Source organism: Electrona antarctica (assembly GCF_951216825.1).
Source record: "Electrona antarctica genome assembly, chromosome: 20".
NCBI classification, from domain to species: Eukaryota; Metazoa; Chordata; class Actinopteri; order Myctophiformes; family Myctophidae; genus Electrona; species Electrona antarctica.
In genome coordinates this window covers 33452628-33480592 of record NC_136801.1, presented here as the reverse complement: position 1 = coordinate 33480592, position 27965 = coordinate 33452628, and the positions used below count along the sequence as shown (strand labels likewise).

Below are 27965 nucleotides of genomic sequence, written 5' to 3'. Positions count from 1 at the left end.
TATAGCCTTTGAGATAGATATAACTTTAGATAGATAATAGATGTGTTACTGGATTGCTTTTAGTTTAATCTGGTAGAAAAAGTGAAAATTCATTGAATTCGTGCTTCTACGTCTTGGTTTCACGTCGACCCATGATGGACTTCTTAGTGTTTCTCTCAGGTTTCAAAAGCATTATATAACACTTTGGTCCAAACAGTGACACCAAAATTCCAAAGCTAGATGCTAAAATAGCAAAAACCTCCACTACATCTGCATATTTGCCTGGAGAGCTGATATATGCTGGGATGAAGGCTATCCACACGGCACAGAAGATCAACATGCTGAAGGTGATTAACTTGGCTTCATTGAAGTTGTCTGGAAGATTCCTTGCCATGAATGCTAGGAGGAAGCTCAGGAGTGCAAGTAAACCAATATAACCTAATAACACTGCAAATCCAACTGTTGATCCCACATCACACTCATAGACTATCTTATCACTGTGGTATTGTGTGTTTTTATGAGGAGCTGGTGAGGCAGACACAAGCCAGGCTATGCAGATTGCTGCCTGGATGGAAGTAAGAGCCAGAACTGTTCCTCTCTGCTGCATAGCACCAAACCACTTCATAATGTCTGTAGCCCCAGGCTTGGAGGCCTTGAATACAGCTAAAACCACCATAGTCTTTACCAGGATACACGAGACACACAGCACAAAGCTGATCCCAAATGCTGCATGCCTCAGCTGGCAAGTCCAGAGACTGGGACGGCCAATGAACAGAAGTGAGCACAAAAAACAAAGTATGAGTGAAAACAAGAGAAGGAAGCTAAGTTCAGAGTTATTGGCGCGCACCATGGGTGTGCTTCGATGATAGATGAAGATTCCCAGTACAATGGCACAGATAAGTGTGCCCAGCAATGAGATGATTGTCAAGGAGATACCAAGAGCCTCATGGTAGGAGAGGAACTCCAGGCTCTTAGGAACACAGTGGTCACGCTGGGGACTGGACCAGAAGTCCTCTGGACAACTGGTACACTCTGTAGAGTCTAACAAAGATGACAAGGTTAAAGGGACAGACAAGTACAGTATTGTCCTAAAGATACTGTACATTACTACATGGTGTAAACCAACCAGTCTCATTGCTGATCTCTCCCTCAGAACAAGCAATGCAGTCAAAGCAGCAGACAGGTTCCCCTTTCCTTCTGGCCACACGGGTTCCGGGGGAACAGCTCTCACTGCACACTGACCGAGGTGGCTACAGAGGAAATTAAGAATGATATATTTTTGTACAAACTGAATTACATTCACACTAGCTCAGCATTAGCTATAGAAAGCTGAAGTGACCTTTTTAGATTCAAAGTTCCAGAATATTCTGTCTTCATCCAGGATGAGTTCTTCACCTGCAGAGACTAACTTCTTGACCACGCCTACATTGTGAACTTTTGTACTTCCGTCAGGGAGCCACACCCAGTTCATGACATCATAGATTGGTAAAGCATCACCATTCTCATCAAATGATACTTGATCACCAAATGGTGTAGAGAAGTTGATCCTTTCCAGGTAATATAAAAGCTAGACATGGTGATGAGCAGAATTATGAAGAGCAAGTGACTATAAAAGTGTGTTTTGAGCAGCTGCTCAAAATATTACTACTTACTATTACATAGACAAGGGAAATAGATTTTGATGTACAATTTGTACTTGAAATTATTCAGACACCACTGCATATCAGGTTTAAGGGTAATAATCACAACTGTCCACTGTGTGGAATAAACAACTAAAACTAACAATTGAATGACTACTGCATGCTCATAATTATTCCGCCCCATCATGACAAGTGTCTTTAGTAATCTTTTGTGTACACCCTTTGGCCTTTTGCTGTTATGAACTGATCCAAATTGTATATATAGTCAGATTGGCCCAGACACCAGCCAATTTGAACCCAACTAGAAACATATGTAACCTGTGAAATGAGTGACAGTACACCTGCCATGGCTGTATTGTCCGCAAACCGGCACAGCTGTGCCCAATAAAAGGCCCTTTTCCTGGCACACATTGCAACATGTCATGGATGGCATGGGCCAGAGCATACACAGCCTTGTACACATTGTACTCTGGCCTGAGGTCAGATACATCCAAAAGTGCAGTTTCTGCTGTTGCTAGGTCCTCTTGTCCTGTACACACCCTTCCACCAGCATCCACCCACTCTGACGGAAGGGGGGGGAAATTACACTGAAATGTGCGCTCCCAAAACCGCCTCATCTGAAGAAACACAGTGAAAACTTAAAGCATAAATTCTCTAAAACACAAAGCTTGTGAATAAACACAAAATTGCAACTTAACCCATTTAGGACTTCGGCCGATTCTAAAAAGGCCTTCTAAATCCTGAGCTACGTTTTCATCAAATATTAATTCAAAATGAAAACAAATATATATGATGCTATATACTGTACATAGCAACAACTAACCCAAAGGGGTTTCCCGTCCTGAAAGGTATAGTTACAAAAGGGGATCCCGTACATAATGGGTTTAAAAAGTGAAACAAAAGACTCACTATGTTATTTTCATGGCTGTTGTCAGGGTCAGTGTCAGGATGTATTTTTAACAAGAAGTCCTTTAGACCTGGTATCTCTCCACGACGGATGGCAATGCCCAGGGTGCCTCCCAGGTACGGCATGAAGTCTAGAGTCAGGAGCTTAGGATATGTTGTCCAGGCCTCACTGGCCATCCATTGCAGACCTGTCACATTCTGCTTTACCACCTATACGGTATATAAATCAATGCTATTGAACACCCTTCATGTCTGTGTGTTGATTCACAAAATATTGAACGAATTCAAATGAAAAGTATTAAAAAGTGCCTCTGACAAAACCAGCTAACTCCCCCTCTCACGTAAGTATCTGACAATATACAGTATAAATTCACAGTACCAACTTTGATGAGGCAGTATTGCTTTGTTTTAAAAATATAATGTTTTCTTAATTTCTTGAAAAATTATAATATACATATTTAGGCTATATATATATATATATTATATATATATATATATATATATATATATATATTATATATATATTCATATTATTATTTTAATTTATTTAGAAAGTGGTTAAATTGCTTTCCCACAACCTCCTCCATGAGATGAACCATAAAGCTCCCATGTACAAATGCAATGACCACACGAGCTGTGGATGTCTTCATCACAGTGACAATCCTCTGATGTTCAGCTGGGTCGTTGTCCCAGGGCAGAACCTCCACGTACGCCAGACAACCAAAACCAGACTGGGCCAGGTCAGACTGGAATGACTGGGCAGCATTTCGGCCATAGGCATCATTAGTAAATAGCAGTCCTGCCCAGGTCCACCCAAACCGCTTTATAATTTGGAGCATAGCTTGGACCTGATGGATGAAGAATGGTGGGATAAGACCTGCTTAGTTTGATTATGCACATACTGTAGTGTAAAATCAGTGAATCTCCTGCGTATAACCCACATTAATTTTCTTTTGATGCTGACCCTAAACCTAGCCCTTCAGTTCCAGCAGTATTATACACAAATAAATGAGAGGCGATATGCAATATCAATAAAGGGAAGTGATGTGTACTACTTGATACCAACAGATGTTTTGTCTGTAGAAGTTCACCTGGAATGCATCACTTGGGATTGTTCTAAAGAAAGATGGGAACTTATTCCGGTCACTCAGACAGGAACACGTGGAATAGTAACTTACCTGAAAATACACAAAATATATATTCTGTAATATACCGATACGGTACTATAATTCTTTATTACACGGCTTGTTTGAATGCTTGATTCTGATTGGTCAATCGCCGAATTCATCGGTCTGTTATTTCTGGATAATGACTGCTCCGCTCTATAACACACCGTTGCCAAAACAAACCCTCGGAGCACCTGCTGTGTTCCGCTGATTTACTGCTGTTTCCAACATGACAGCCATGATGTAAACACACACACAGTGTCCTTTACAGAAAAACATTGCTCTCAAAAAGGTTTTTGAAAACATTTCAGCAAGAAATAGACGGTGCAGTACCCGAAAATGGATTCTATTTGATTCACTTCCTTGTTTTCCGACTGTGCTGCAGCTGGGCAGACGCCGGCCAGCGCGACACTTATGGGAATACTTGCATTACCGTAAGCAAGGAAATAGTCGTTTTGTTTTGTTTTGGGTCAATTTATTAATTTATGTATTAAGTAGCTGTGTAATAAGCGGGATAATGTACGGCTGAGTGGTCATTGTTTATAGATAAATCACCTTCAGGCTGATTAACCACTGACACGACAGCGGAGGTGGTTAATCAGCCTGAAGGTGATTTATCTATAAACAATAACCACTCAGCCATACATTATCCCTTACATCAGAGGTGGGCAACTTTGAAGATGGAGAGCGGGCCACTATATTTATACAGTCACTCCAGAGGGTCACATTGCATATTACGGTCGTAGCAAAAACAGCCAATCTACAAGCTCGAAACGCGTCGCAGTGCAACACGTTTTGAGCTTGTAGATCAGCTATTTTTGCTATAGTTTAATTTAAATCCTGATTTTTTTTTGCTATTTTGGAATTGGAATCCTGAAAGATATTTTAGACTAAAGTAATTAAAGCCTGTCATGTTTGCATGATTGGAATTATAACATAAATTAAATAATATACTTTATCAGTATTCCAATATTAGGGCCACATTAAGTGAAGATGGGGGTCGCATATGGCCCCCGGGCCGCCAGTTGCCCATGTATGCCTTACATAATTTCCCCATAACAAGCAGAGCACGTTAGTGGAACAGAGCAGGGTGAAACTCTACACTCACTTTCCCTGCTCAATCCCACGCTAAAATGCTCAACATCGCTCACCACCACTCAGCTTGATTTCCCTCCGCTCGGTTCACATTTTCAATCAAAAAAAAAAAAAAAAAAAAGGGAAAAAGAAGGGACTGCATTGTGTCCTGCGAACACACAGAGGCAGCTTTAGCCATCAGGAGGCAGCTGGTTCAGAAACACAATGCCGTCTTTTGACAAACACGTATACGAACCCTTCAGCACTAACAAAAAAACACACTATAGCCGTGCATAGCCAGCCTTCATCTGCCTTTGCAATGCATATTGCCACGCAGTGATATCACCATCGCTACACAAGGCTAAAAACACACACCATGCAAGGTTTGTTAAAACTTGCATGAAAACTAGTTAAAAGGTTAAAAGGTTACATTGTATAACAATATACAATGTGGCAATCTACTGCCTCCATGCTCCATTCAAAGTCTGCCAGCTCCACTTACATGCTCTGTAAGTAAATATTGTTTTCTTTATCAGGCTGTAGAAAGACTACACTGTTTATCATTATATTAGATTTGTAAATAAACTAAAATAGCCAAAAAGAATAGCCAATTAAAATGGTGATGGTGAAAGAAGAAAACTTACCAAGGACACTCTGTACAAACCTAATACACTAGAGATGGCAATAGAATGTGTTGAGGACTCTTCACCCACTATTCCAAGCACTGGAGGGGAGCCAACACAGCTCTCATTCAGTTGAAATTGTTCTTCTCTCCCACTGACCAATGACAAAGCTGAACGGAATGATACTCCAAGTGTGAAACAATTATCATAGAGACTGTATCCCAGAGTCACGTTGGGTAGCAGGCTGGGGTTTCTGTTGATCTCAGTAATGGCAAAAGCCATGGTCTGGGCCATTCTGAACCCGGGAATGTGAAAGCTAACAGACACAGTTCCACAGTAACCTTGACAATTTATCTTTGTAGAACTACATCAAATAATCCTATGATGCTATAGGCCTATATTAAAACAATGTTAGCTTGCTTTCTTTTGTATATGTGATACTCACCCATAGCAAATGAGATCCTGTTGCTTGGAGGTGAAAGACAGCTCAGGGAAGACAGAGGAGAAATGGATTGCAAACAAGCCACCCAGAATAAAGTCCCCAGCCTTGTAAATTCTGTTGAATTTAAACTGTGCCTGTAACTCACAAGAAGAGGAAGGTGAGGAAGACAAAGGAGAGAATGAAGAGAACAACATCAAGCACAAGTACACATATGGAATCAGTTGTATAACTACAGAAGCGTTCATGACTGCACCTCCTCTCCTCCTCTGCACACTTTGTCCTGTTGCTCATTTTTATACACAGTGTTAGGCCATCCCCTGAGCCAACGTATGCCATAACATCATCGATCACACCTTCAACACACATCAACACCCTAGCAAGGCAGAGGCCGAAGAAGAGGCAGGGCTTAACATACGTCAACAATGCTTTCATATCAAAGTCCTGTTATGTCAAATCAAATCAAATCAAATCAAATCAGATCAAATTAATTTATATAGCACATTTAAAAACAACTCTCATTGTACCAAAGTGCTTCAACATATCAAAAAGAGCAATACAGTACAATACAATACAGTACAATACAATGCAGAAATATATATAATATAAGACAGTCAATGAAACAACAGGCAAATTAAGCAAAATAATATAAAATATAAAAGTGCAGGATCATGAGGGGGATTCAAAGGCTTGTGAATATAAAAAGGTTTTAAGTCGTGATTTAAAAGACTCAACGGAGGGAGCAGTCCTAACAGCAAGGGGAATGATGTTCCAAAGTGTAGGGGCTGCGACAGCCGCGGTCGCCCCTGAGCCTCTTTTTTGGTTTTTGGAATGTGTAAGAGACTGCATTCTTCCGGTCCTGATGGAGGGGGGATAGGATAGGAGGTCAGTGATGTAGGAGGGGGCCAGCCCGTTTAGGGCTTTGTAGACAAAAATTAGGGTTTTGATGAAGCAATAGGAGGCTCTCTCTTACCGGGTATTTTATAATGGCTGAGAGGCGTAGTGAGACACGACGCAAATCGGGAGTCTCCGGCCCGACGGCCTGGGTTTGTAAGGCAATCAAGTGGGGGAGCACTTGATTGCCTTACAAACCCCATCTCAGCTACAGAGCTGTGGAATCAATGTAACGCAGCTGGGAATGATATGAAGTTATTAGTAGGGGAGCCTATCAATCAGATTCTGATGCCTGTGATTTTGGAATGTTATTTTTTGGAGGTATATCTTGATTCTTGGGGTTACCAGAATGCCAAAAAAACATGTCTAAAAATGTTTCTGTTGGGTTTAGCATGTTTAATTAGCATAATTAGCTAATACATTGTCAAAAACGGAAATGGCAATAACTTTGATTCTAGGTAACTTATAAAGGTGATCTAAGAGTCTGAGTCCATGTTTGTGATGTCCAGACATTCATCTGTTACCATTGTGAAGTCATACAACCTTTCCTAATTAGCATAATTGCCATAAATTATGCAAAAACGAGGTGAACATCAGCAAATTGCTGCATGTTTTACTTTTGTCCGGAATGTCAGAACAGGTCAGCTCCATACAGTATATGGAGATCTAAGGGTTTGAGGTACAGTTGCTTGCCAATATTGATGACATCAGGGATCTTTCTCCATCCCTGATGTCACGTGATGTCATGAGGCATGACCAACCAAACAACTGACTGACGAGAAATACATAATTTCATAGCCTAGTAAAGGCCACCTGCAGTCGCAATAAAGAACAATATGGGAAATGGTAGGCCTGGGCCGTGGCTCAGCGGTCCATGCACCTTGGCTGGTAATCCAGTCTGGCAGTGTGCCGCGGGTTCGACTCCTGATCCCGACGGCCCTTACTGCATGTCTTCCCCCCATCTCTCTCCCCTATTTCCTGTCAGCCTACTGTCTGTCCCTCCATACATAAAAAATAAATAAATATATAAAATAAAGGCGAATATGGGAAATGGTCACAGAATTATCAGATTGTTTATTCTAATATTTACAGAAAGTTTTGAAAATTGAAGGGTCTCCATCTTCGTCATCGTCAATCCCCAACAGATGTGCCTTGCTTACATTACCGCACACCTCTAATCATCTGCGGTGCAACATTTGAACTGCATGCACATCTCAGAGCAGTTCAAATTTTGAGATCGATAAGAACAATGTGATATGCACTCGGATTTCTTGCAGACACATTTGATCAGTTGGGTAATGGTGGCTGGGGCATGGGTATCCCACCAGTTTATCTCCCTCAGCCTCCCATCCATATTCAGTTGCTGGTGGCATCTGTGGGTTAGGTACGTGCTGCGTCAGAACTGAGCCTTTTTGTAGCTCATAGAGTATATAGCAACTGCAGATACCACCTCCACAGGACACCTGTTTAGACCTGGCCAACAGGTTAAATTCCCTTGCCAGCAAAATGGCCTGTCAGCTGCAGAGACGGCATGGAACCCTGGTAAGGCTGAAGTCCTCGTTTTACCCAGTGCCTGCACTACTGGCTCCAGCGATGATACGTTTTTTGTTCCACACACCGGTGATGAAATAGGTGTCCTTGCACAGCTGATGGTACCGTCGTATTGTAAGAACAAAGACATCAGTGTCAGGGGACTCACTGTAGAGCTGTGTTGTCCCTCTTCGGACAGCATCCAGGCTGTGCAGGATTATCCTTGTATCAGCCTCTTCCTGTACACTGTGGAGATGTTTTACATCGATAGAGTTTGAGTGGACAGCCTGCCTTGACGTGATTATCAAAACATTGGGTTTCACCTGGAAGTGTTGGAGGGCTTTCTTAGCAAGATAAGACAGTCAGCTCATCTTTGGTGCTGATACCAGAAAGAACTGTTTTTCTGACACCTCCCCTATCGGTGTGTTGTCTTCCACATGATAAGTGGTATGGGCTTGCCACCCTGGCGTCGGTCAAATACTACATGGATCTCACTATGTTCTTTGGTCTTCCTGCCCAGTGTGGCTATGAAGTGGTCAGCTTACTGGGAACAAGTCTTGATCCATGGTGGCTTTCCCATTGCCTGTACCAATGCCATTCCATCTATGACAGTTACACTCTTAGCTGGAAGGGGGCAACTGTCAAAAAAGATTGAAGCATTTGTTTGCCAGCTGTACGAGCCCGGTACAAATCCTGTGGATGTTGGTGAGCTCAGGTGGAGGTTATTCACAAATAAACAATTAGAAGCCGAGAAGCTGCCACCTACACAAGCAGCATTAAATCAAGCCATTACCCATGCATATTATCAGGCAATGGTATGGGATCAGGACCACGTACCTAACCCACAGATGCCACCAGCAACTGAACATGGATGGGAGGCTGAGGGAGATCAATTGGTGCCAGTCACAACATGGGATACCCACGCCCCAGCCACCATTACCCAACTGATCAAATGTGTCTGCAAGAAATCCCAGTGCATATCACATTGTACTTGTCGATCTCAAAATTTGAACTGCTCTGAGATGTGCATGTGTGGGGCAGATGATTAGAGGTGTGGTAATGTAAACAAGGCACATCTGTTGGGGATTGACGATGACGACGACACAGATGGAGACCCTTCAATTAAATGTGTTTTCAAAACTTTCTGTAAATATTAGAATAAACAATGTGATATTTCTGTAGTTTTGCAGTTTAGTTTAGTTTATTTGATCATCCTTCAGTTTCAAATACAATATTTAAAGGCAATGAATGGAAGCTGTTACAAAAACAAAACAAAACATGAAGATGATCAAAAGGAATAGGCTATCCTACCTGCCTATCCTACTTACAGCAGAACATGATTCGTAATACTCATTACATTAACGATAACAAAACAAAAGTCAGATACGAGAATTCCACCCTACACCAAACCCACCCCCGTGTCACCGTTGTTATTATCCTCATTTACATTACCCTCATTACAAATGATCATTATCATTTATGTTGTTGCTGAGTAATGTCATTTTTGTTCACATTTTTAATGTTAACATAATTACAATAATATAAATTAATTAATTATTAATAATGACAGCGCTAATGACTATCAATACTACCATCACTATCAATACCTGTACAAAATGTATCAGTTGATCATACAATAACGTCATCATCCACAATATACGTAATTTCACTATGGTATGCTGTATTTGGCCAAAAGGATTCGCTTGAGCAATTGTTTAAATTTTGAAAAGTTACTACTGTGTCTGACTTCCTCTGGTAGGCCATTCCAGATCTTAACCCCTCGGACAGAGATAAACATACTCTTCCGAGTGGTCTTGGCACTGGGTTGTTGGAAATGTAAGTCTCCTCTCAACTCATACCCCCCTTCCTTATCCTTGAAATACGACAAGATAGTCTTGGGAATTAGTCAATTTTTTACTTTATAAATGATAAGAGCTGTTTTAAGTTCAACTAAATCAATAAACTTCAATGTATTTGACCTTAAAAACAGTTTGTTAGTATGATCATAATACCCTACCTTATGCACTATTCCAATGGCTCTCTTTTGTATTATGTGGCTGGAGGTTTCCTTTGTAAGTATTTCCCCAGACCTCCACACAATAAGATAGATATGGTAATATCAGCGTATTGTATAATGTGAGCAGTGACTTATAATTTAATAAATACCTTGTTTTACACTCCTAAAAAGGTGTGACCAAGCTGTGACCATTTCTCATATTGTTCTTCATTATATATATATATATATATATATATATATATATATATATATATATAAAGCTAATAAGGAAAGGTTGCATATCCTAGTTATGGAAAGAGAATATTTTCTAGACATGCAAACAAACTTACACTGTCTGTAAGATCACATTTATTAATTAACTTAAAGCAACGAAATATAGCTATTTCTGGTTTTGGTGTGATTATTACATAATTATTACATAGACAAAAGGTTGCATGATTTATTCATAGGATGATAATTATTCCTGGAGTTGTAAACATACACTTAGAGTCTGTGAGAAGCTTTCAAAGTTGACTAAAAGTAAAACATGCAGCAATTTGCTGATGTTCACCTCGTTTTTGCATAATGTATGGCAATTATGCTAATTAGGAAAGGTTGTAGGACTTCACAATGGTAACAGATGAATTTCTGGACATCACAAACATGGACTTAGACTCTTAGATCACCTTTATAAGTTACTTAGAAGCAAAGTTATTGCCATTTCCTGGGCAATTAATTAGCTAATTATGCTAATTAAACATGCTAAACCTGACATAAAAAATTGGAGACATGTTTTTTTGGCATTCTGGTAACCCCAAGAATCAAGATATACCTGTCTCCAAAAATTAACATTCCAAAATCACGGAAAGTGATAGGCTCCCCTACTATATTGAAGGTGTGAATTATCGTGAGATTTACTACATGGTCTAATCAGAAACCAGTATACACTCAACACTATGGCTCCTCAAGGGCTGAATGAGGAATTTGATGTCAAACCATTTCTTATTTTTCATTCTTTTAACTTTGTGTACACTGTTGTTCTTGCCATTTTTGTTGTCCTTATGCTGTGTCCTCATTATTTTGTACTTTAATTGCAGTACCTTACTATTTTGTTTCTATTGTGTTTCAGATGCGGTGGGTGTGCCTGATTTCCCTCATTGCAATAGAGCTTGTTCCTTGTTGGCTAATCCCAGTGTAGAGGGCATTGCAATAATGTAACCGGGATGATTTTATACGTGAGGTGGGGGGCTCAGAGTGCGTCCACTAAGGAAAGTAGGCTTTCTAATAACACAAGCCGCCTTTGTATTGGTTAGTAGGTAGGTTAGGTAGGTTAGACAGGACGAGCTGAATGCCAACTAACGCATGCAGCGGAGTGCGCCGCGGCTGTCTCGCTGACACAGCAGGGCAGCCGCATACATTTATTCCACAACAAACAAAGTCTGGTCTCCAGTGCTGTGCAGGGAATCCCGTGGATGACATCCCTGTGACATCACGGTGATATATCGTAGGCCGTAGGGTAATTGTTGCCTGGAAAGTGGACTCATAAATCCCCGTTCTAAGCATGGGCCAAACAGTGGAAATCTGCATACGTATATACACTATATAATGCAAAAAGTTTGGAGCAGAGTGTTGTCTCCAACTCAAACACTCTGTGCCTCAGCGCAGCTGTGGAGTTCAGGTGCGACCTCCTCCAGAGAAAGAGATAGAGAGAGATTATAGAAGCTCTGCTGGCTGTTGTTTATTTATTTGGTTATTCGGAAAGATCCCCATTAGCTGATGCCATGGCAGTCAGCTAGTCTTTTGGGATCCACACGAAACATGTTACAAATTGCAACAAAACAAAACAAAAACAAAACAACAACACATGAATATCAATATGTGACTGAGAGACAGCAGTGTAAACTGTGACCCTCACTTCTCAAGCACATTACTATACTCCCCGTTTTTGAGCATGTCCAAACAGTTGAATGTGTATTTATTTAATATAATATATTAAAATAATAGTGTATATAGGTATTAAATGAAATGGAAACAGCAGGGGTTTATCTTGGGCTGCGTGGGGCACATATGCCCACAGAGGTTGGCCATGACCAGTGGGTGACCTGTGGGGCCCCGGTCATGCCATAGCAGCTCACGAAGATCCCGCCTCCTGTATGAATTCTTCATCTTGCCAGTTGAGGCTAGGAGGCAATGGGTGCCTGTTGTTTGAGGCAAAAAGTTAGCTGTTTACACTTCAGCCCAACAGACTAAACGTCCCAGGGGGGCAGAGCTGGATGAGCCAAGCTCAGGCTATGGCTCCACCTCTTTTCCTGCCCGGTCTGGTGTAGGTCTGTACAGATGGATTTTTGGAAGTTTACTGTGAGGACTACTTACGAGTATTGGACCCTATTCATCCACTGCACTTTGCAATTCAGAGAGCTGGCGCTGAGTCGTCCCTCTCGGGGTTCGATCGTGGCTCGTTCGTAGTTAAAACTACCAAATCCCTTGGGATCAGAGCAGACAGTCCATTCAAACACCACACGAGTGTATGGCTGCCGTGGCAGCCAGCTTCCGCGTTCAGGTTTAGTAGCGCACTATACGGCGTCTGGCTGACTGTGTCAGTCGACGCGACCGTGGTGTAGTTCCGTCTGTGGAACTTGGTTCAGTGACACAGACAGGACGTGCTGAGTCTGCCAGGAGCAAGCCCTGAAATCACAGCCCTTTGCACACTACTGTATATACGGCGTATCGCTGACTGTGTCAGCTCACGCGTCCGTGATGTAGTTTCGCCAATTTCGGTGTGCCGCGGCTGTCGGGTGTAGTACACTGTACGGTGTTTCACGGCAAGGCCGTTCACGCACCTATAGGTGTAAACTTGCATGGTATAATCCGGTTACCGGTTCGAAACCACAAAGTAAGCTCCTTCTCATCCCGAGAATGCACTATGGCTATCTAGGCGCAGCCAGTCAACACAGGCCTATCTTGTCACTGCTTCAGCACCGGCTTATATGAGGCGCTTATGTGACGATAAGGGCCCGGACCTTTAGGAGCTGCAGCTACTGGCTTCCAGGCTCCCCAGGCAGCAGCAGCGGGCAATGCTATTGATGCCCTTGGATGAGGCGCCATCTGTGGCGGCCCCAATCCAAGCTGCGATAGGAGGACCAAGCTCCCCCAATGACGCTGCCTATTGAGCCGTCGGCCATGTTTGGCCAAAAGGCCAGTGCTTTGCTACAGCATCCTAAGGAGGCTGTGGAGGTGTACAGGATGTGCACCTCCACAAGCAGCCATGAGCAGCTTGCCTCGGTTGCCCTCAGGCTGTGCAACCCCAGTCAGGTTTGGCAGTTCCAGGGACCTATGTGTCCGGTTACAGGCCAACCGGCAGGGTATGGCTAAAATGTGCTCGGCGGGCTAAGCCCATCCCTCAGTTTTTTTTATTTATTTAACCTTTATTTAACCAGTAAAATCACATTGAGACCAAAGTCTCTTTTACAAGTGCGCACTGGCCAAGAGAAGAGGCAAATAAATGTTACACAGCTCTGCCAGTAACAACAAATACAGGACATGACAAGACAAACATATGACATCCGTAATACCAAAAACCTACTACCAGGGAGACTCAGAGAGAGTCTAAATAGCTAACCACTAAACCAAGTACAGACTAAAAGAACAATACATCAAGAAACTACTAAGCTAATATAAAACTAAGAACACTGCAAATTGCTACTCATCAAGGCAGGAGCAATGGCTGGAGAGTATGCCAGAGGCAAGCCTCTTAAAAGTCACTAGGGGGATAAAGGAAGCCAATTTTAATCTGGTCTGTAGATCGTTCCAAGCCCAGGACCCAAAAAACGCAAGGGTTTTTTTCCCTGCCTCAGATTTGGTGTCCTGACAGTTAAGGCCCCAGACCCCACCCGCTGTCTCTCGGGACAGCGGCTGTCCTGGAAGACAATTCAGGTGGACCCCTGGGTGGGTTCCACTATGTCTTCCCCGGGGGGTTGTGTGCTGCTTACAGCACTCTCCTGGCAAGGAAGGGCTGAGGGTCTGGCAAGCCATCCTCCAAGACGACTGGCTTGCCATGCTCGACCGGGGATGTTTATACTCAGATCCCGGGTCTGACACACTGACGCACTGACCGGCTTGTCTTAGACGACGGAACCTTTGAGTCCCTTATCCTCCCATTCGGCCATGTGGCCAGGCACCTGCAGCACTTTGGGCACCTAGGCCGGCACCTCGACAAGAGGCCTAGCAGGCGTCAACTCTCACAGTCCGCAGCGCTCCTCGGCATGTGTTAGAGGGCAAAGCAGGGACTCGGTCCCTTGCTCTAGTGAGTCGGCCACCCTCAGGCTGTGCCTCCGCCCCTTTGGGCCGAGGGCAGTCACGGTGCACTTTGTGTCTCCGGCTCTTCTGAACATGCGGCCAGTGCATTATCTGTCATTCACAGTCATGCACTACGCGGGCGTATCGTTGACAGCGTCAGTTTACACGTTCCACGTTGTTCCAGCGAATAATTCTGTCTGTTCACACAGCAGAATGTGACTGTCAGGGGTGAGCAGAACCACCATAAGGTTGTATTACGGCATGGCCGTTTAAACACCTGGGTGTAATTCTGTGTGTTGGAGACCGGCTACCGAAGCCACGGAGTGAGCTCCCTCCTCATCCAGAGGTATTCGTGTGGCTAGGCCAGGGATCTGGAAACAGGGCGGGCCACCGTCCCACACAAGGGCGACACAATAGTCACCCAGTCGGTCCTCATACCGTTCATCCCTCACACAATAGGCCAGCAGTCCCTCCTCGGGGGGTGGTACTGTCTGCCTTACGGCATGAGCCAATTAAGCCCGTGGAGACTTGGGCTGCAATGGCTTCTCACAGGACAGCATTCTTGCCGTTAGCGGCCACAAAAATGTCCCTGTCAGTGAGGGGTGCTGCCGCTTCCTACATGGCAATGCTTAGGTGTCGTCGGCACCAATTCCTGCATTTTGCCCTACGGCCTGATCGGAGTGTGAGCCATCCAGTCTATTGATTTTCACCCTTCCCACCCACCTAAGCAGGGTGGTGAAGCAGGGCCTTCCTCAGTGTGCTTCTCAGGGCCTTAAATGGGCCTAACTGTCTTAGGCAGATAGTCTCCAAGACTGGACTTCACTCATTGGCTTGTGAAACAATCCAGCAGGCATATAGGTGGGCAGGCAGGCCAGCCCCAACAGGAACATGTGCACATTCCACACAGGGCCTCGCTGCCACATGGGCTTCGAGGTGCCCTCCAATCTGAGATCTGTGGGACAGCCTCTTGATCGACGCTGTCAGCATTTATCAGGTTCTACCATATGTGGTATCAGTGTGGCGGCCAGCACCCTTCTCACTGTGTGTGTGCTTAGCTCCGCAGCATAAACGCGATGGGAACTATGCACAAAAACGAAGGCCATCCACTTTTTACTTGTAAAACTGTGATGCGACAATAAGGATCATTCTGGTTCTGAGAACAGGGCTTCAACAGTTAGCTGACCGAGTGTTCGGCAGGCTGACTTGAGCGGGGGCGCAGGCCCTGCAGACTGCAGTAACCTCGTTACAAAGAAAAGAAGAGCATTTCCTGAAGGGTTCCCTGAGGCTCAGAGGGGCTCAGGTTAGGGATCCAATCAGGCCCATCTGGAGTTAGCCCTGGAGGCTCTACGACCTTTAGTCAGTGAGCCTGACATGCTCAAGACAGCAGCCTTGTCGGCGTCACATCTGCAAGGAGAAATGGGGGAGTTGCGAGCTCTGTCAATCCATATTGAGCTCTGCAGGCCTATGCCTGCAGAGCTCAATATCCCCAATGTTTTCAAAAGGACACGTCTCAATCAGGTGGTTGAGCTCTGCCCTACCGTCGTCATACAGACAGTCGACGTACAGAGATGGAGTCGGTCCCCACTCTGCCCTATTGGAGCACTAGAGTCGGACGTCAGGGCCACACAAGGCCCACAGAATAACGGACCAGCTCTTTGAGTGCTTCAAGTGAGAGTGCATGGATCACAGAGGTTATCCAGCACACAAACAGGCAGGAGTACCAGTGCCGCCTGGAGGGCAGGCACACTCCACCTGGGGACGCTGCGGAAAGGTGCGTCTTTGACAGAGATCTGCACAGCGGCGACATAGTCTACTCCGTCTACATAGTCTACTCCGTCTACATTCACCCGGTTATACCGGCTGAACATGCAGCATTCGCTCCCTTCGGGGAGTTGGTCTCGCATGCTACTCAGCGGTGGGTGTCATTGTCACCTTCACCAGTCAAGCCAGCCTTGCGTCTGGTGGGCTGGCTTGGGCGGCCCTTCACCCCTGTGGTCTCTGGCCTTAGTGTCTTGCGGGGCCGGGCTCTGGGTGGCGTCTAGCGCCTGAGCATTTGGCGGCGGATGGCGTCTGGCTGTCCGGCCGTTCCAGGGGTTGTAAATACATTACATTGAACATACATGATAAATAATTCAAAATTCAGTATGTGCTGGGTCGGAGCCCACTGGTGTTGTCTTCGGGGTTCTGGGACTGCTTCGCTTCCTCACGAGGTGTCTTACAGAGTTCCCCATACATATGAAATATGTTGGGTGGAGAGATAGTCTCGATACGATAGAGAACGTTTGGTTACGATGTAACCTTTGTTCTCTGAGTGAAGAGACTATCTCTCCACCTTGATGTCGCTCAGAAGCGGTGTCGATCAACACTCTTAAAAAAGTCCGTCGTCTGATGGGAATGTCCCTTATATATGTGATTGGATCGTTCCCAATTCCAGAAAAGCCATAGAGCGAAGCCTATGAGCAAAGGGAATGTCCCCATCTTTTGCGGACATGCGCACATTGGTGTCAAAAAAGTAGTAGAGTCCGCCATAGCCGCCATTACAAAATCTCTCCGCACTGGTTTAGAAACAACAGGACAGGGCAGGCTGCATGTGTTAACTTTGGAGTGACTGGAACCTCACGCTTCTTTTGGTAAACACGTTTGGTTGGTACGTTAATTACATTAGTTACATTTACAATACATTTATTTATTTTATTATTACATCTCTGGCAGTGTTTGTGTGTAACTTCTGGCCCCAGTTGGCACAAGTGCCCAGTTTTCCCGCGGCAAAAGTTGGGCAAATAAGTGTTTTATTAAAAAAAAAAGATAGGTTAAGATTATATTTAGATAGCATTTATTATATTTGCGGGTTTGTGTCGCGTCCGTTCTTGAATGACACCAGTGCTATAGCTGAGTGGAGGGTCCATTGTGGCCGGCTTAGCTTCTGCGCTAGCCCGCTAGCTTCCTTTCCTTCCCCCTCAAAAGCTACCCGGAGCTAATTTGCGCCAAGAACGCCAAGTAGTTTCCCCACCTCAAAGACTTGGCTTACCAACAGACCTTATATAACAGATACCTTATATTATATTTGCGTGTGTGTGTTGTCTGTGTGTGTGCTTTAATGGCATGCACAACCTTCTATGTGCTTTAGATTCCCTCGCTAGGCTAGGCCGCTAGCCAAGACAGCATTTACCCCTCAATGCTAGCTCTTGTTTAGCTTTATGTGTGCTGCTCACAGTTAGCTGTTAGCTACCGGAGCTATTGTTAGCTAGCTAGTGCCCAGTTAGCTAACAATAGCTCAATAATAATAATAATAGCTCAATTTGCGCCAAGGAAGCCAAGTTGTTTCCCCACCTCAAAGACTTGGCTTACCAACAGACCTTATATAACCGATATCTTATATTATATTTGCGTGTGTGTGTTGTCTGTGTGTGTGTGTGCTTTAATGGCATAGAAGGTTGTGCTTTAGCTTCCCTCGCTAGGCTAGGCCGCTAGCCAAGACTGCAGCATTTACCCCTCAATGCTAGCTTTTGGTTAGCTTTATGTGTGGTGTTCACAGTTGGATGGATAATGCTAGAACGTGTCCGGTGGTGGGTTAGCTCCCGCTGCTAGGCCGCTAGCCTAGACAGCCAGCCTCAATGCTATAGTTTAGATTGGTGTGTTGTGTACAGTAACGTATAGGCTACGTGCTAAATATTGAATTCGGGTTTAGTTGATTAGTGTGGTTTGTAAAACGAGTGGCTAGGTTATGGCCAGGCTGGAAAACATGTTGACTGTTAAATGATTAAATGTGGTCATAGATATTATTCAATAGCCTTGCTGTTCATGTTACAGAAGTAGACTTGGAACTGTAGTGTCTGTACAATTTAAGTGCTAATTAAATGTTTGCAGCACAATATACAGTACTAGAGTAGTTCATTTTTTATAATTTTTTCCCAAGATGCTCTTTTGAAACACTTTCAGTTATCAGTATCATTACTACTATTATTAAATATTTGGAGGGGACTTTGTAGCTATTTGGATCAAATTTAGCCTCAAAAGAGCATATTGGGGGGGGGGGGAAATAGAAATAACTAGTGTTCTGTCCGCTGGCAGATGGGGCCACCTCTGATTATTTTCTGATTGTCTTATCTTTCACCTCATCAACATGTTGGCTTGTAATATTTGTGGCTTTAACTGTGTATCTTCGGCAGATTACCTGAAACACTGCCGATCACACAGGAATATGAATAATGTGTTTTTTTCATGTGGCCATAAGGACTGTGGACGGAGGTTCTCCAGTTACAATAGCTTTGCTGTTCATATGTCACGAACACATCCAGATACAAAGAGCAGACAAACATTGAACCGTAATGTGTCAGTACAGTTGAAGTGTTCATTTAATTTCTGCAGCAGTGAATATGGAGAGCTTAAAAGTCTTGTGTCTCACTTGAGTGGTCACATATCTGAGGGTCTGACTGTAACGTGTCCCTTTGATGGATGTTCCACAACGTGTAATGTAAAGTCGTCTTTTTCATCTCATATTTCGAGGCATCATAAAGGGTGGGATGTTACCAAGATAGCTCCTGTTCATTTATGTGAAGTTGCAGACCATGTATTGCCAGGAGAAGGATCAAATGTTGTACAGGCGGAAGTAATTGTTGACGATGCAGAACACGTTGACAATTTGAGTGATCAAGTGAAAGACGGCTACACAGAGAGTTTAGCTCAGTTTTTCTTAGGATTGCAGGCAAAGTATTTAGTTCCAGCCTCCACAATTACTGAGATAGCAACTGAGATGAAAACATTAAATGCTATTCATCAAGAATATACTATGGATGTGTTAGCGCGTGAGCTTGAACAGTATGACGTTCCAAGAGCGACATTCACATGTCTTGGAAAGAGTGCATACGAGCAGAGCCCTATTCACAAGGCATTGAATGAAAATGGTCCTTTAACTACACACCACAGAAGGCTGCAATATTACAAGGCCCACTATAATTATGTTCAGCCTCTTGAAGTCAGTCTTGGGTACAAAGAGGGGCAGCAGAGGCACTACCATTACATTCCTATTTTGGAAAGCCTCGGAGCAATTCTGAAACAGCAAGGTGCAGCTCAATTCAATAATCCTCATGTGGAACTGGAAGATGATATCCTCTGTGATGTTACTGATGGGTGGGCCTTTAAATCAAATGCCATGTTTTCATCAGACACAGACACTTTAAAGGTCCTCTTATTCCAGGATGCGTTTGAGGTAGCGAATCCACTTGGATCTGCCAAGACAAAGCACAAAGTATTAGCTGTCTACTATACCTTGGCCAATTTCCCTCCATGCCAGCGGTCAACTATTGATCAAATACAGTTGGCACTACTCTGCCTAGAGAAAGACCAAAAATATTTTGGAGTCAATGAGATTTTCAGTAAGCTTGTGTCAGACTTGTGTAAGCTGGAGGAAAACGGCATACCTTTTAATGGACAGATGTATAAAGGTACTGTTGCATGCATACTGGGAGATAACCTAGGCTCCCACATGATTGGTGGTTTTACAGAGAATTTCAGCTCTGCTGAATATTTCTGTAGATACTGTCTAGCGACAAGAGATGAATTTCGGTCTAACCCTCTCACAGTTTTCACTCATAGAAATCCGGCTAATTATAATGAGACAGTGCAGTTTCTGGAAAGTCACCCTGAGGTCCCAATGCATCATGGTATTAAAGGTGACAGTGTTTTCAACAAACTGTCTAACTTTCACGTATGTCAGCCAGGATTGCCACCCTGTCTTGCACATGATCTGTTTGAAGGTGTGGTTGACTTTGATTTAGCTATGTGTTTGCAAGTCTTAATCAAAAAAGAAAAGTGGTTCAGTTATGGGGTCCTTAATAATAGACTCAAATCATTTACTGGTGAAAGCAAAAACAAGCTATATGCTATTAACATTACAGGAGCAAAGATTGGTGGCCAGGCAGCCCAAAACAGGTGGCTTTTGAGATTCTTGCCGATTTTACTGCATAACAGAATTAAAGATGCCGACAATGCAGTATGGGGCATGGTACTTCTCCTGAGGGAGCTAGTTGAATATGTCTCGCCTTTCAGAGCCACAGATTGCTTATATGAAGGGGCAGATCCAAGACTATGTTGAAATGAGGAAAGAGTTATTCCCACTAGTAAGACTTAGACCGAAGCATCACTATCTGCTTCACTATGCTGACTTGAGTTTACATTTTGGCCCACTCATACATACTTGGACCATGCGTTTCGAATCTAAGCATTCATATTTTAAAAGATGTATCAGGTCATCTAAAAACTTCAAAAATGTAACCAAGTCACTTGCTGATAGACATCAGTTGTTTCAGGCTTATCAGGCTTGTGGTAGTTTATTTAGCCCCCAGGTTCAAGTTTCAGACTCCACCAAGTTCTATCCTGAGCTGTATGATCGAAGCATAAGGACAGCAGTTGACGAATTCGGAATTAACTCGAGTAACGCAGTTGTCACAGAGAAGGTCCAGGTTAAAGGCACGTCATATGAAAATGGTATGCTTGTTGTACTGAGATATACTAAAGGACAACTACAGTTGGGACAAATAGCGAGCATTATTATTAAAAATGAAACCACTGTCCTACTTTTGCTACGGGGGAAAACGGCCAGCTGGGTTCCTGAGCTTGGAGTCTATGAAGTTGATGAAAATGTTTCTGATTTGTTCAGCTGTCAAAATCTGGAAAAATTTACAGAATATTATCCACTTTCTTCATACCAGAGAGGTGGGAGGTTGCTCATTCCTCTGAAACACATGCCAACATGGAGCCTGTAAAACAGTTGGTTAAGAAAGCCATGCCATCACTTAGTAGTGATAAGATGGATGCAGTCCTGGCCAGGTTAGAGGAATTAGGAGTTGCGTCTGTGGATGACCTCATCAATGTGCAAGCCTCGGACCTTGAGAACACTCTGTCTGTCATTCAGTGCAGAAGACTCGTCCGTGCTTTCCAAACTGGTAAGTTTTTCTTCTGCACACATTAGTACACATAGGCTACAAAATTGATGTCTGTATAATCTAGTATTTTGCAAACTTTAATTTAAGAACCCCATACGGTGTCCAAATGAAACCAAATGGATTCCATTTGTACACATTCAGAGTTGTGGGTCCATTTGGTTCCGTATGTACACTGATTTACAGACCTGCATGTAAGGTCATTTGGTTCCATATTATGTAGGCCTACAGTTACAGACCTGTAAGGGTCCATTTGGTTCCATGTGTACACTCAAAGTTACAGACCTGTAAGGGTCCATTTGGTTCCATGTGTACACAAATGGCAAATTCACACTTTGTTGGTTTGTGACACATTCTGTGTTATGTTTTCTTAATTTAATGCAATTCTCAATGTCCGGTCTGAGGAGCACTATTGGTCCAAATTAACCTTTTTTGCCTTTAACTCTGACCCTTAGACCTTTAACCCATTTAGACCTGAGCACGTGTCTGTGTCACCGTATAGCTTTTAACCATTATTTTAAACTTTAGGTGTTGGGAAAATAGCAGATCTACAAGCTCATAGTGCGGCCCTGAGTGCCGCGCTACGAGCTTGTAGATTTGCTATTTTGAAAAGTTGTGAAAACGTGTGTAAGTCTTTGAATATATGTATTCTTTCACAGCAAACGGTTTTAACTCTTATTTTATTCTGGGGGGGTCCCTGGAACAACACATTTTCAGATGGGGGTCCACGGTCAAATACAGATAGTTCTGTGGGTCCTTAACATGAAACAGTTTTAGCACCACTGATATGTTTTTCAGAAAACTGTCAGGATTTGGAAGACATTTTGTAGAATCTGGGCTCAGGTCTTAATTGGTTAATGGCCCATTTGTGCCCCTGGTGTTCCCCTACCGGACTCTGAGAACCAGCATATTAATGGTAATATTGATGAGGTGTTTGTTATCCATAGATTCACAAGCTTCAACACCCTTCACAAGCGGCCCAACATCTGTACCTCTGCCACAGAGAGACCTGCCAGTCCTGCCCCCAACACCACCTGAGACGACAACACCAGCAGGCTCCCCATCCTGTCAGACATATTCTGTGCCATGGCACAAAATGCCCTCCACAGTCATGGAGTCCTTCACTTCAAAGAAATGGGTACCGACGAAGAAAAGACATGACATGATTCGGTTGCTTGTGGATGATATCGTCTGTACACATCATGGACAGAGACCTAGCAGAGCACAGCTGCGGGATGTCGCCCAGCAGATGATTGATAAATATCCTCTCTCCTTCCAAGAGACAGAGCCCTTTGGAAATAAGCCGTTTGCGTCAGACGGTTGTTCAGTTCTCTTTCAACAGCTAGAAAACAGAGTTGAAAATATGAAGAGAGATCCAACCTCCGGGATGAGGCCAGCCGAGGGTGACACTCCAAGAAGGAAAAGGTCCAGATACTCTGATCGTTACGGATGTGTGGAGTGGCAGCCTGCTGTTGAGGGACCCGAGTGTAGAGCAGCACTGCAGTCTAAACAAGAGGAATTGAAAAGTGCCTTCAGAACCCATGATCGCCACCAGGTAAGGCTGCAACCATCCATTATTTAATTGGTGATTATTGTGTAACTATGGATTACCTTTTGGTTAATGGAGTAATTGAGAAGTCATTTATAAAGTTCACAATGGGGAAACATGAGCTTATAGATCGGAGATATGTGTTTGTGTGTGTTTATAAAACAATCTATTGGATTTCTTCTATTTTTAGGAGTCATCTGTTAGAAAATTGATGACTGAAACGTATCCCATCCAGCGTGAAGCCATAAACGATGGAACATGTGTCCTGGTAAGGGTCTGTGTATGATGATGAATATCGTATCGTGATATTCACAGATATCGTATATGTTTGCAATACCTTAATTTATACTTCTGTAGAATGATGGCTTTGTTGAACAATAACCTTAAAAAACACATGAAATAATATCATGTATCGTGATAATGCTAGAAAAAATATCGTGATATTGTATTTTTCCATATCGCCCACCCCTATGTCAAGGTCATGAAGGAAGAGTGGCCATTCTTATTTGAAGCTCCTCACCTGTTTGAACACGCATCTCAACTCCTTGGCTTTCCGGTACTCAACAAGCTGGCAGAGGAACTTTCCGGCAAAGAATCGGGCATCAACAACTTCCTCGACTCCAAAGGTAAATTACCCCCCACCCCACCCCTGTTTCCCCAATATACATTTATTGCTACTAGTGTTGAATATGTATTTTCTATTGTATGTCATCCTATTCACTAATATCTTTGCTTATGTGGTAGTCTCACGTTGCCAAACTGTAGCCTCTTGCAATTTCCAAATGCTTCCATCATACAGTCTGGAGCCACGGAAGTTCTATCATGATTAAAATATAAAGCGGAAGTGGAGCCTCCTCCCCACTTCCGTTTCGTCTTTACAGTTTACACTTTTGAGCACCACAGATATAGAAACATGTTGTATTCTGTATAATTGGTATGAACTGTTAATAAAGTATTCAATCAATCATAGGGTTGAAGCTGGGTGATGGTCCAGTGGAGCTGATCAAAGGCATTGCTAGATACTTAAAGGAAAACCCTGATCGCCTCTTCTTCCAAAATGAGGTAAGTGTTATGGATTGTAAACCCCAGGAAATTATCTCAACATAATTATCTATATCCAGTGGTGGTAGAAATACTCAACCACAGTACTTGAGTCAACGTATAGATAGTGATACTATACGTATCATAGTTGATCCACTTTGCACTGCTGGTACTCTAAGTCTAACCCATTTAGACTGAGAACAAATTTTGGGGTTGTCAAACTTGTCACATGTACATACTGCAACATAATTATATTGTAATGTGTGAATCATAGAAAATATTGAGAATCCCTGTAATATTTCTATGCTTAGTCGTTACCTCTGATTCAGACACTGTTTGTGTACATTGGAAACGTAAAATCATCAAATGCATGTGTATCTTCATCTTATTTTTCTCCTCAGGACTCCAACGATGTTGATCTCCCATGTACCCCATGCATCCTACTCAGAGGTTAGTAGTTATCCCAGCAAGCTTGGTATATATGCTCCATTTGTTTTTAGTTTTCCTGCTAAGACAATTTGTTGTGATGAAAAGGTATATGCAGATTAGGGGCAACATCTTTAAATTATGTACAATTGTATGTACAAGTCTGAGAAACAAAATGTTGAATAGCGTTTCAAAGTATTTTTTGCTTGTTCTTACCAAAAACTACTAATTACCAGAAATCACAGCAATTATTCTATTTTTCTTTTGTGCGTGGGTGTGTGATTTCTTAAATTAATTTCGTTTTTTGTGATAATCTGTTTAAGGTGACCAGCAATTCAATATGGCTGTGGATCAGGTCATTGTAAATGACCACATCACCTCCCCTGTTGCGGCCCTCGCCTATGCTTTCTCCCTGTTCTATGTCTGCAACATCGAGTACCCGAAGGAGATGGCGTTGACGCTGGAGTTTGTGCAAAGGTAAGCAACACATGGTTTTGTAATGTTTATAGCTGGGCTATTTGAATTCTTGTCTGTCATAATGCGTCACAACACAATGTGAGCTTGTAGATCTGCTATTTTGGCTCTGCAAGGCTTACTTGTGCAGAGTTCCAGTTGATTACAAACATAACCTGCCAAAAACATTCTAAGTCCATGTTCAACAGGTCAAGATATTTATCTACATGATGAAAATGCTAAATGGTGCTTTTATATACAGACCTGCACACAGGCGCTACGCCAGTGCGCATGCGTCGTCAAAATTAATTCTGCGCTGTCAATCAAGCGCCGGGAAGCGCTTCTGCGTACCGCCTGCTGGGGCCGCCTAGAATGATTATTATGGCCAGAATACTAGTACAATCTGTAGCGAGAGCATTTCCCACCGACTGCCACTCAAAGTACGTCTTGCACAAGTGCACTGGCCATTTTTACAAGTTGTAAAAGGGGATGCTTTGGATGCTTTGCACTCTTCCCATTCGCCGCTGTGCTTATGTTTTTTTTCCGGGTGCTGGAGCAAGTTGCTCGTTTGCGATGCCGTCTCACACAGCCTAGGCACCGGCCACTGACTTTTTACGGGTACAGGTTTTAGTTCCGACAGTGATAAGAGTGCAAAGCATTGCGGACTGGCACTGCTGCTGCAGCCTGCACAACATGAAGCTTATCAACATGACAACACTGTGTCCCGACATACTGTCCCTTTATTATCGTAAAGTCTGGGAAGTGTACACTGTTTGTTTTTGCACCGAGGAGCCATGTGTGTCTAACTGTCTGAGTCTGACTGTACGTTGCCTCTGTAAAAACAAAAGGGAAGCCTGATGTATGCTTCCCCGTGTATGTTAAACAAATAGCTGATCTGCAAGCTCACAACGTGTCTCCTCCGCAAGACCGCAACACGTTGTGAGCTAGTAGATCGGCTATTTAAATATATATATATATATATATATATATATATATATATATATATATTTTTTTTTAAGTACCTAAATATTGCTTTGATGCTCATATTATCCTTAGGAAGTATTAAGTTGTTTTTATTAGACTATGCATTTAGGGCTGGACCACACATGGACCTAGCTGCAATTTGCAACTCTAGATTCTTTTTAATAATGGTATGAATCTAGAGTTGCAATACCCTCCATTGACTCCCCAGTCCCCACCTATCCAATAAATATAGTTTTTCTATAAGTCATTATATTCATGCATCCCTCTATTATCCATCCGGCGAGACGGGTCGCCGCATTTTGGAGAGCCAAGTAACTTCTCCAGGTGCTCCTCTGAGTACTAGACCAAAAAAGTTGTGTGCAGCCCTGTTTATATAGAGCTTTTATCCAACTCGCTTTACATTACATCCACACACACATTCATACACCATTACATTCACCCATGATGGCCGAGGAAACCATGCAAGGCACCATCCTGCTCATTGAGAGCAATTAGGGGTTCATCAGAGTCTTACTCAAGGACACTTTGACACTAACTCTGGGGGAGCCCACAGGATCGAACTGGGAACCTCGCCGTTCCCATCCAGCTGCTCTACTGGCCACTCTACCCCTGAGCCAATGTCCCAAATTAAACAAATAAAGTTGCCCTTCATTACCAGTACAATTTTTACATCATTCAAGCTAAGGGCTGCAAATCCCAACCAAATATCTATCCTATGTTGCCACCTCGTGGTCACTATTTGACATTCATACTTGTCAAAGCCCAAATTGGTCATAGTCCAGTACAATGTCTATTTCTTCCAGTTCCTTGCATATTGCTCTGCCCTTAGCCTAAGAGAGGTCAAGTTTTCCATATTGTATCTCATTGTCTACTTGGCACATTTTGTGCCAAGGACCACCATCAACTAACTAAAGTATCTCAACTGTGTCTGTTACTCTTTACTTCAGTTTCATCTATTTTATGTGTAGCTAAGATTTCTTCTGTTTCCTTAGAGTTTTCTTCGGAATCAATCCAGACAGAGGGTCCAAGGCAGAACAGCAGGGGAAAAAACGGCACATTCCGGCAAGACTGTCAAAGTTTGTGTCTCAACTGAAGGATTTCCAATGGAGCATTTGAGGTTTTTGGACTGTATACACACACACACACACACACACACACCACCTTACCTCACCTACTGTCTGACAAAGGACAGTTAGTCTGATGAAGCAATGTTTTGTGATTCAAGACTGTCAAAGTTTGTGACTCAATGAAGGACTTCGTATGGAACATGTGAGGTTTTTGGACTGCGTGTACCCACACGCACACACACACACACACACACACACACACACACACACACACACTACCTCTTGTATGTCAGACTGCCAGTCTGTAACAATGTTTTTCTCAAGGTGAGAATGCAACAGCATTGCTGTTTATTTAGTTTTGAAATGGAAATGTGTATGGCACTAAGGGGGCATAGGGGTGAAGTACCTGCCCCCCCAAACAGAACTTAACTATTATCTATCTCAGAATGTTAGTCTGATGTTTGAGTATTCTAAAGGTGAGAAATGCCTATTTTGTTGCACTAAGCTGTTTAGTTGATTGCTGTATTGATATGTTTTATTGTGTTTTGAAATCATTGGAGGGTGATATTTGTCACTGCATGTTCTCCTGCATCGCCCATCAGTGGGGAATGAGTGGGGAGGTGTAGGACACTTTCTACATCGTCCTGGAGGGGACTCCTCATTCCCCACTGAACGGGTGAGTCAGTAGTTTGAAAGCTGTGACAAAGGACATGTATTTTATTGTGTTTTGAAATAATTGGGGAGGGTGATATTTGTCACTGCATCTTCTCCTACAGGCTGGGGCAACGCCCGTCTGTGGGGAATGATGAGTGGGAGGTGTAGGACACTTTCTACATCCTCCTGGAGGGGACTCCTCATTCCCCACTGACGGGTGAGTCAGTAGTTTGAAGGCAGTGGCAAACGATCCCTGTACAATTTTTAAGAGAAATGTGTTACATTTCAGAAAGCTCTTAAAAATGTT

General features: G+C 43.2%; 2 protein-coding genes across 2 annotated transcripts; one reads left to right on the top strand and one right to left on the bottom strand.

The window, feature by feature from the left end:
* Positions 1 to 106: 106 nt before the first annotated feature.
* On the bottom strand, positions 107 to 14303 carry LOC306913270 (extracellular calcium-sensing receptor-like; the record flags this gene model as incomplete). Its single annotated transcript, XM_079489860.1, has 11 exons — positions 107 to 1020; positions 1106 to 1229; positions 1319 to 1546; positions 1961 to 2236; positions 2529 to 2735; positions 3104 to 3373; positions 3617 to 3703; positions 5410 to 5704; positions 5834 to 5964; positions 6801 to 6817; positions 14237 to 14303. 11 exons carry the CDS (start codon positions 14301 to 14303, stop codon positions 107 to 109), a joined length of 2616 nt encoding a protein of 871 aa, XP_079345986.1.
* Positions 14304 to 21425: 7122 nt separating this feature from the next.
* On the top strand, positions 21426 to 27053 carry LOC306913269 (uncharacterized protein; the record flags this gene model as incomplete). The annotated part of the gene is made up of 8 exons (XM_079489859.1): positions 21426 to 21487; positions 22432 to 23039; positions 23224 to 23301; positions 23512 to 23659; positions 24004 to 24095; positions 24476 to 24524; positions 24824 to 24977; positions 26930 to 27053. Exons 2-8 carry the CDS (start codon positions 22581 to 22583, stop codon positions 27051 to 27053), a joined length of 1104 nt encoding a protein of 367 aa, XP_079345985.1. The 5' UTR covers positions 21426 to 21487; positions 22432 to 22580.
* Between the last annotated feature and the right edge of the window lie 912 nt (positions 27054 to 27965).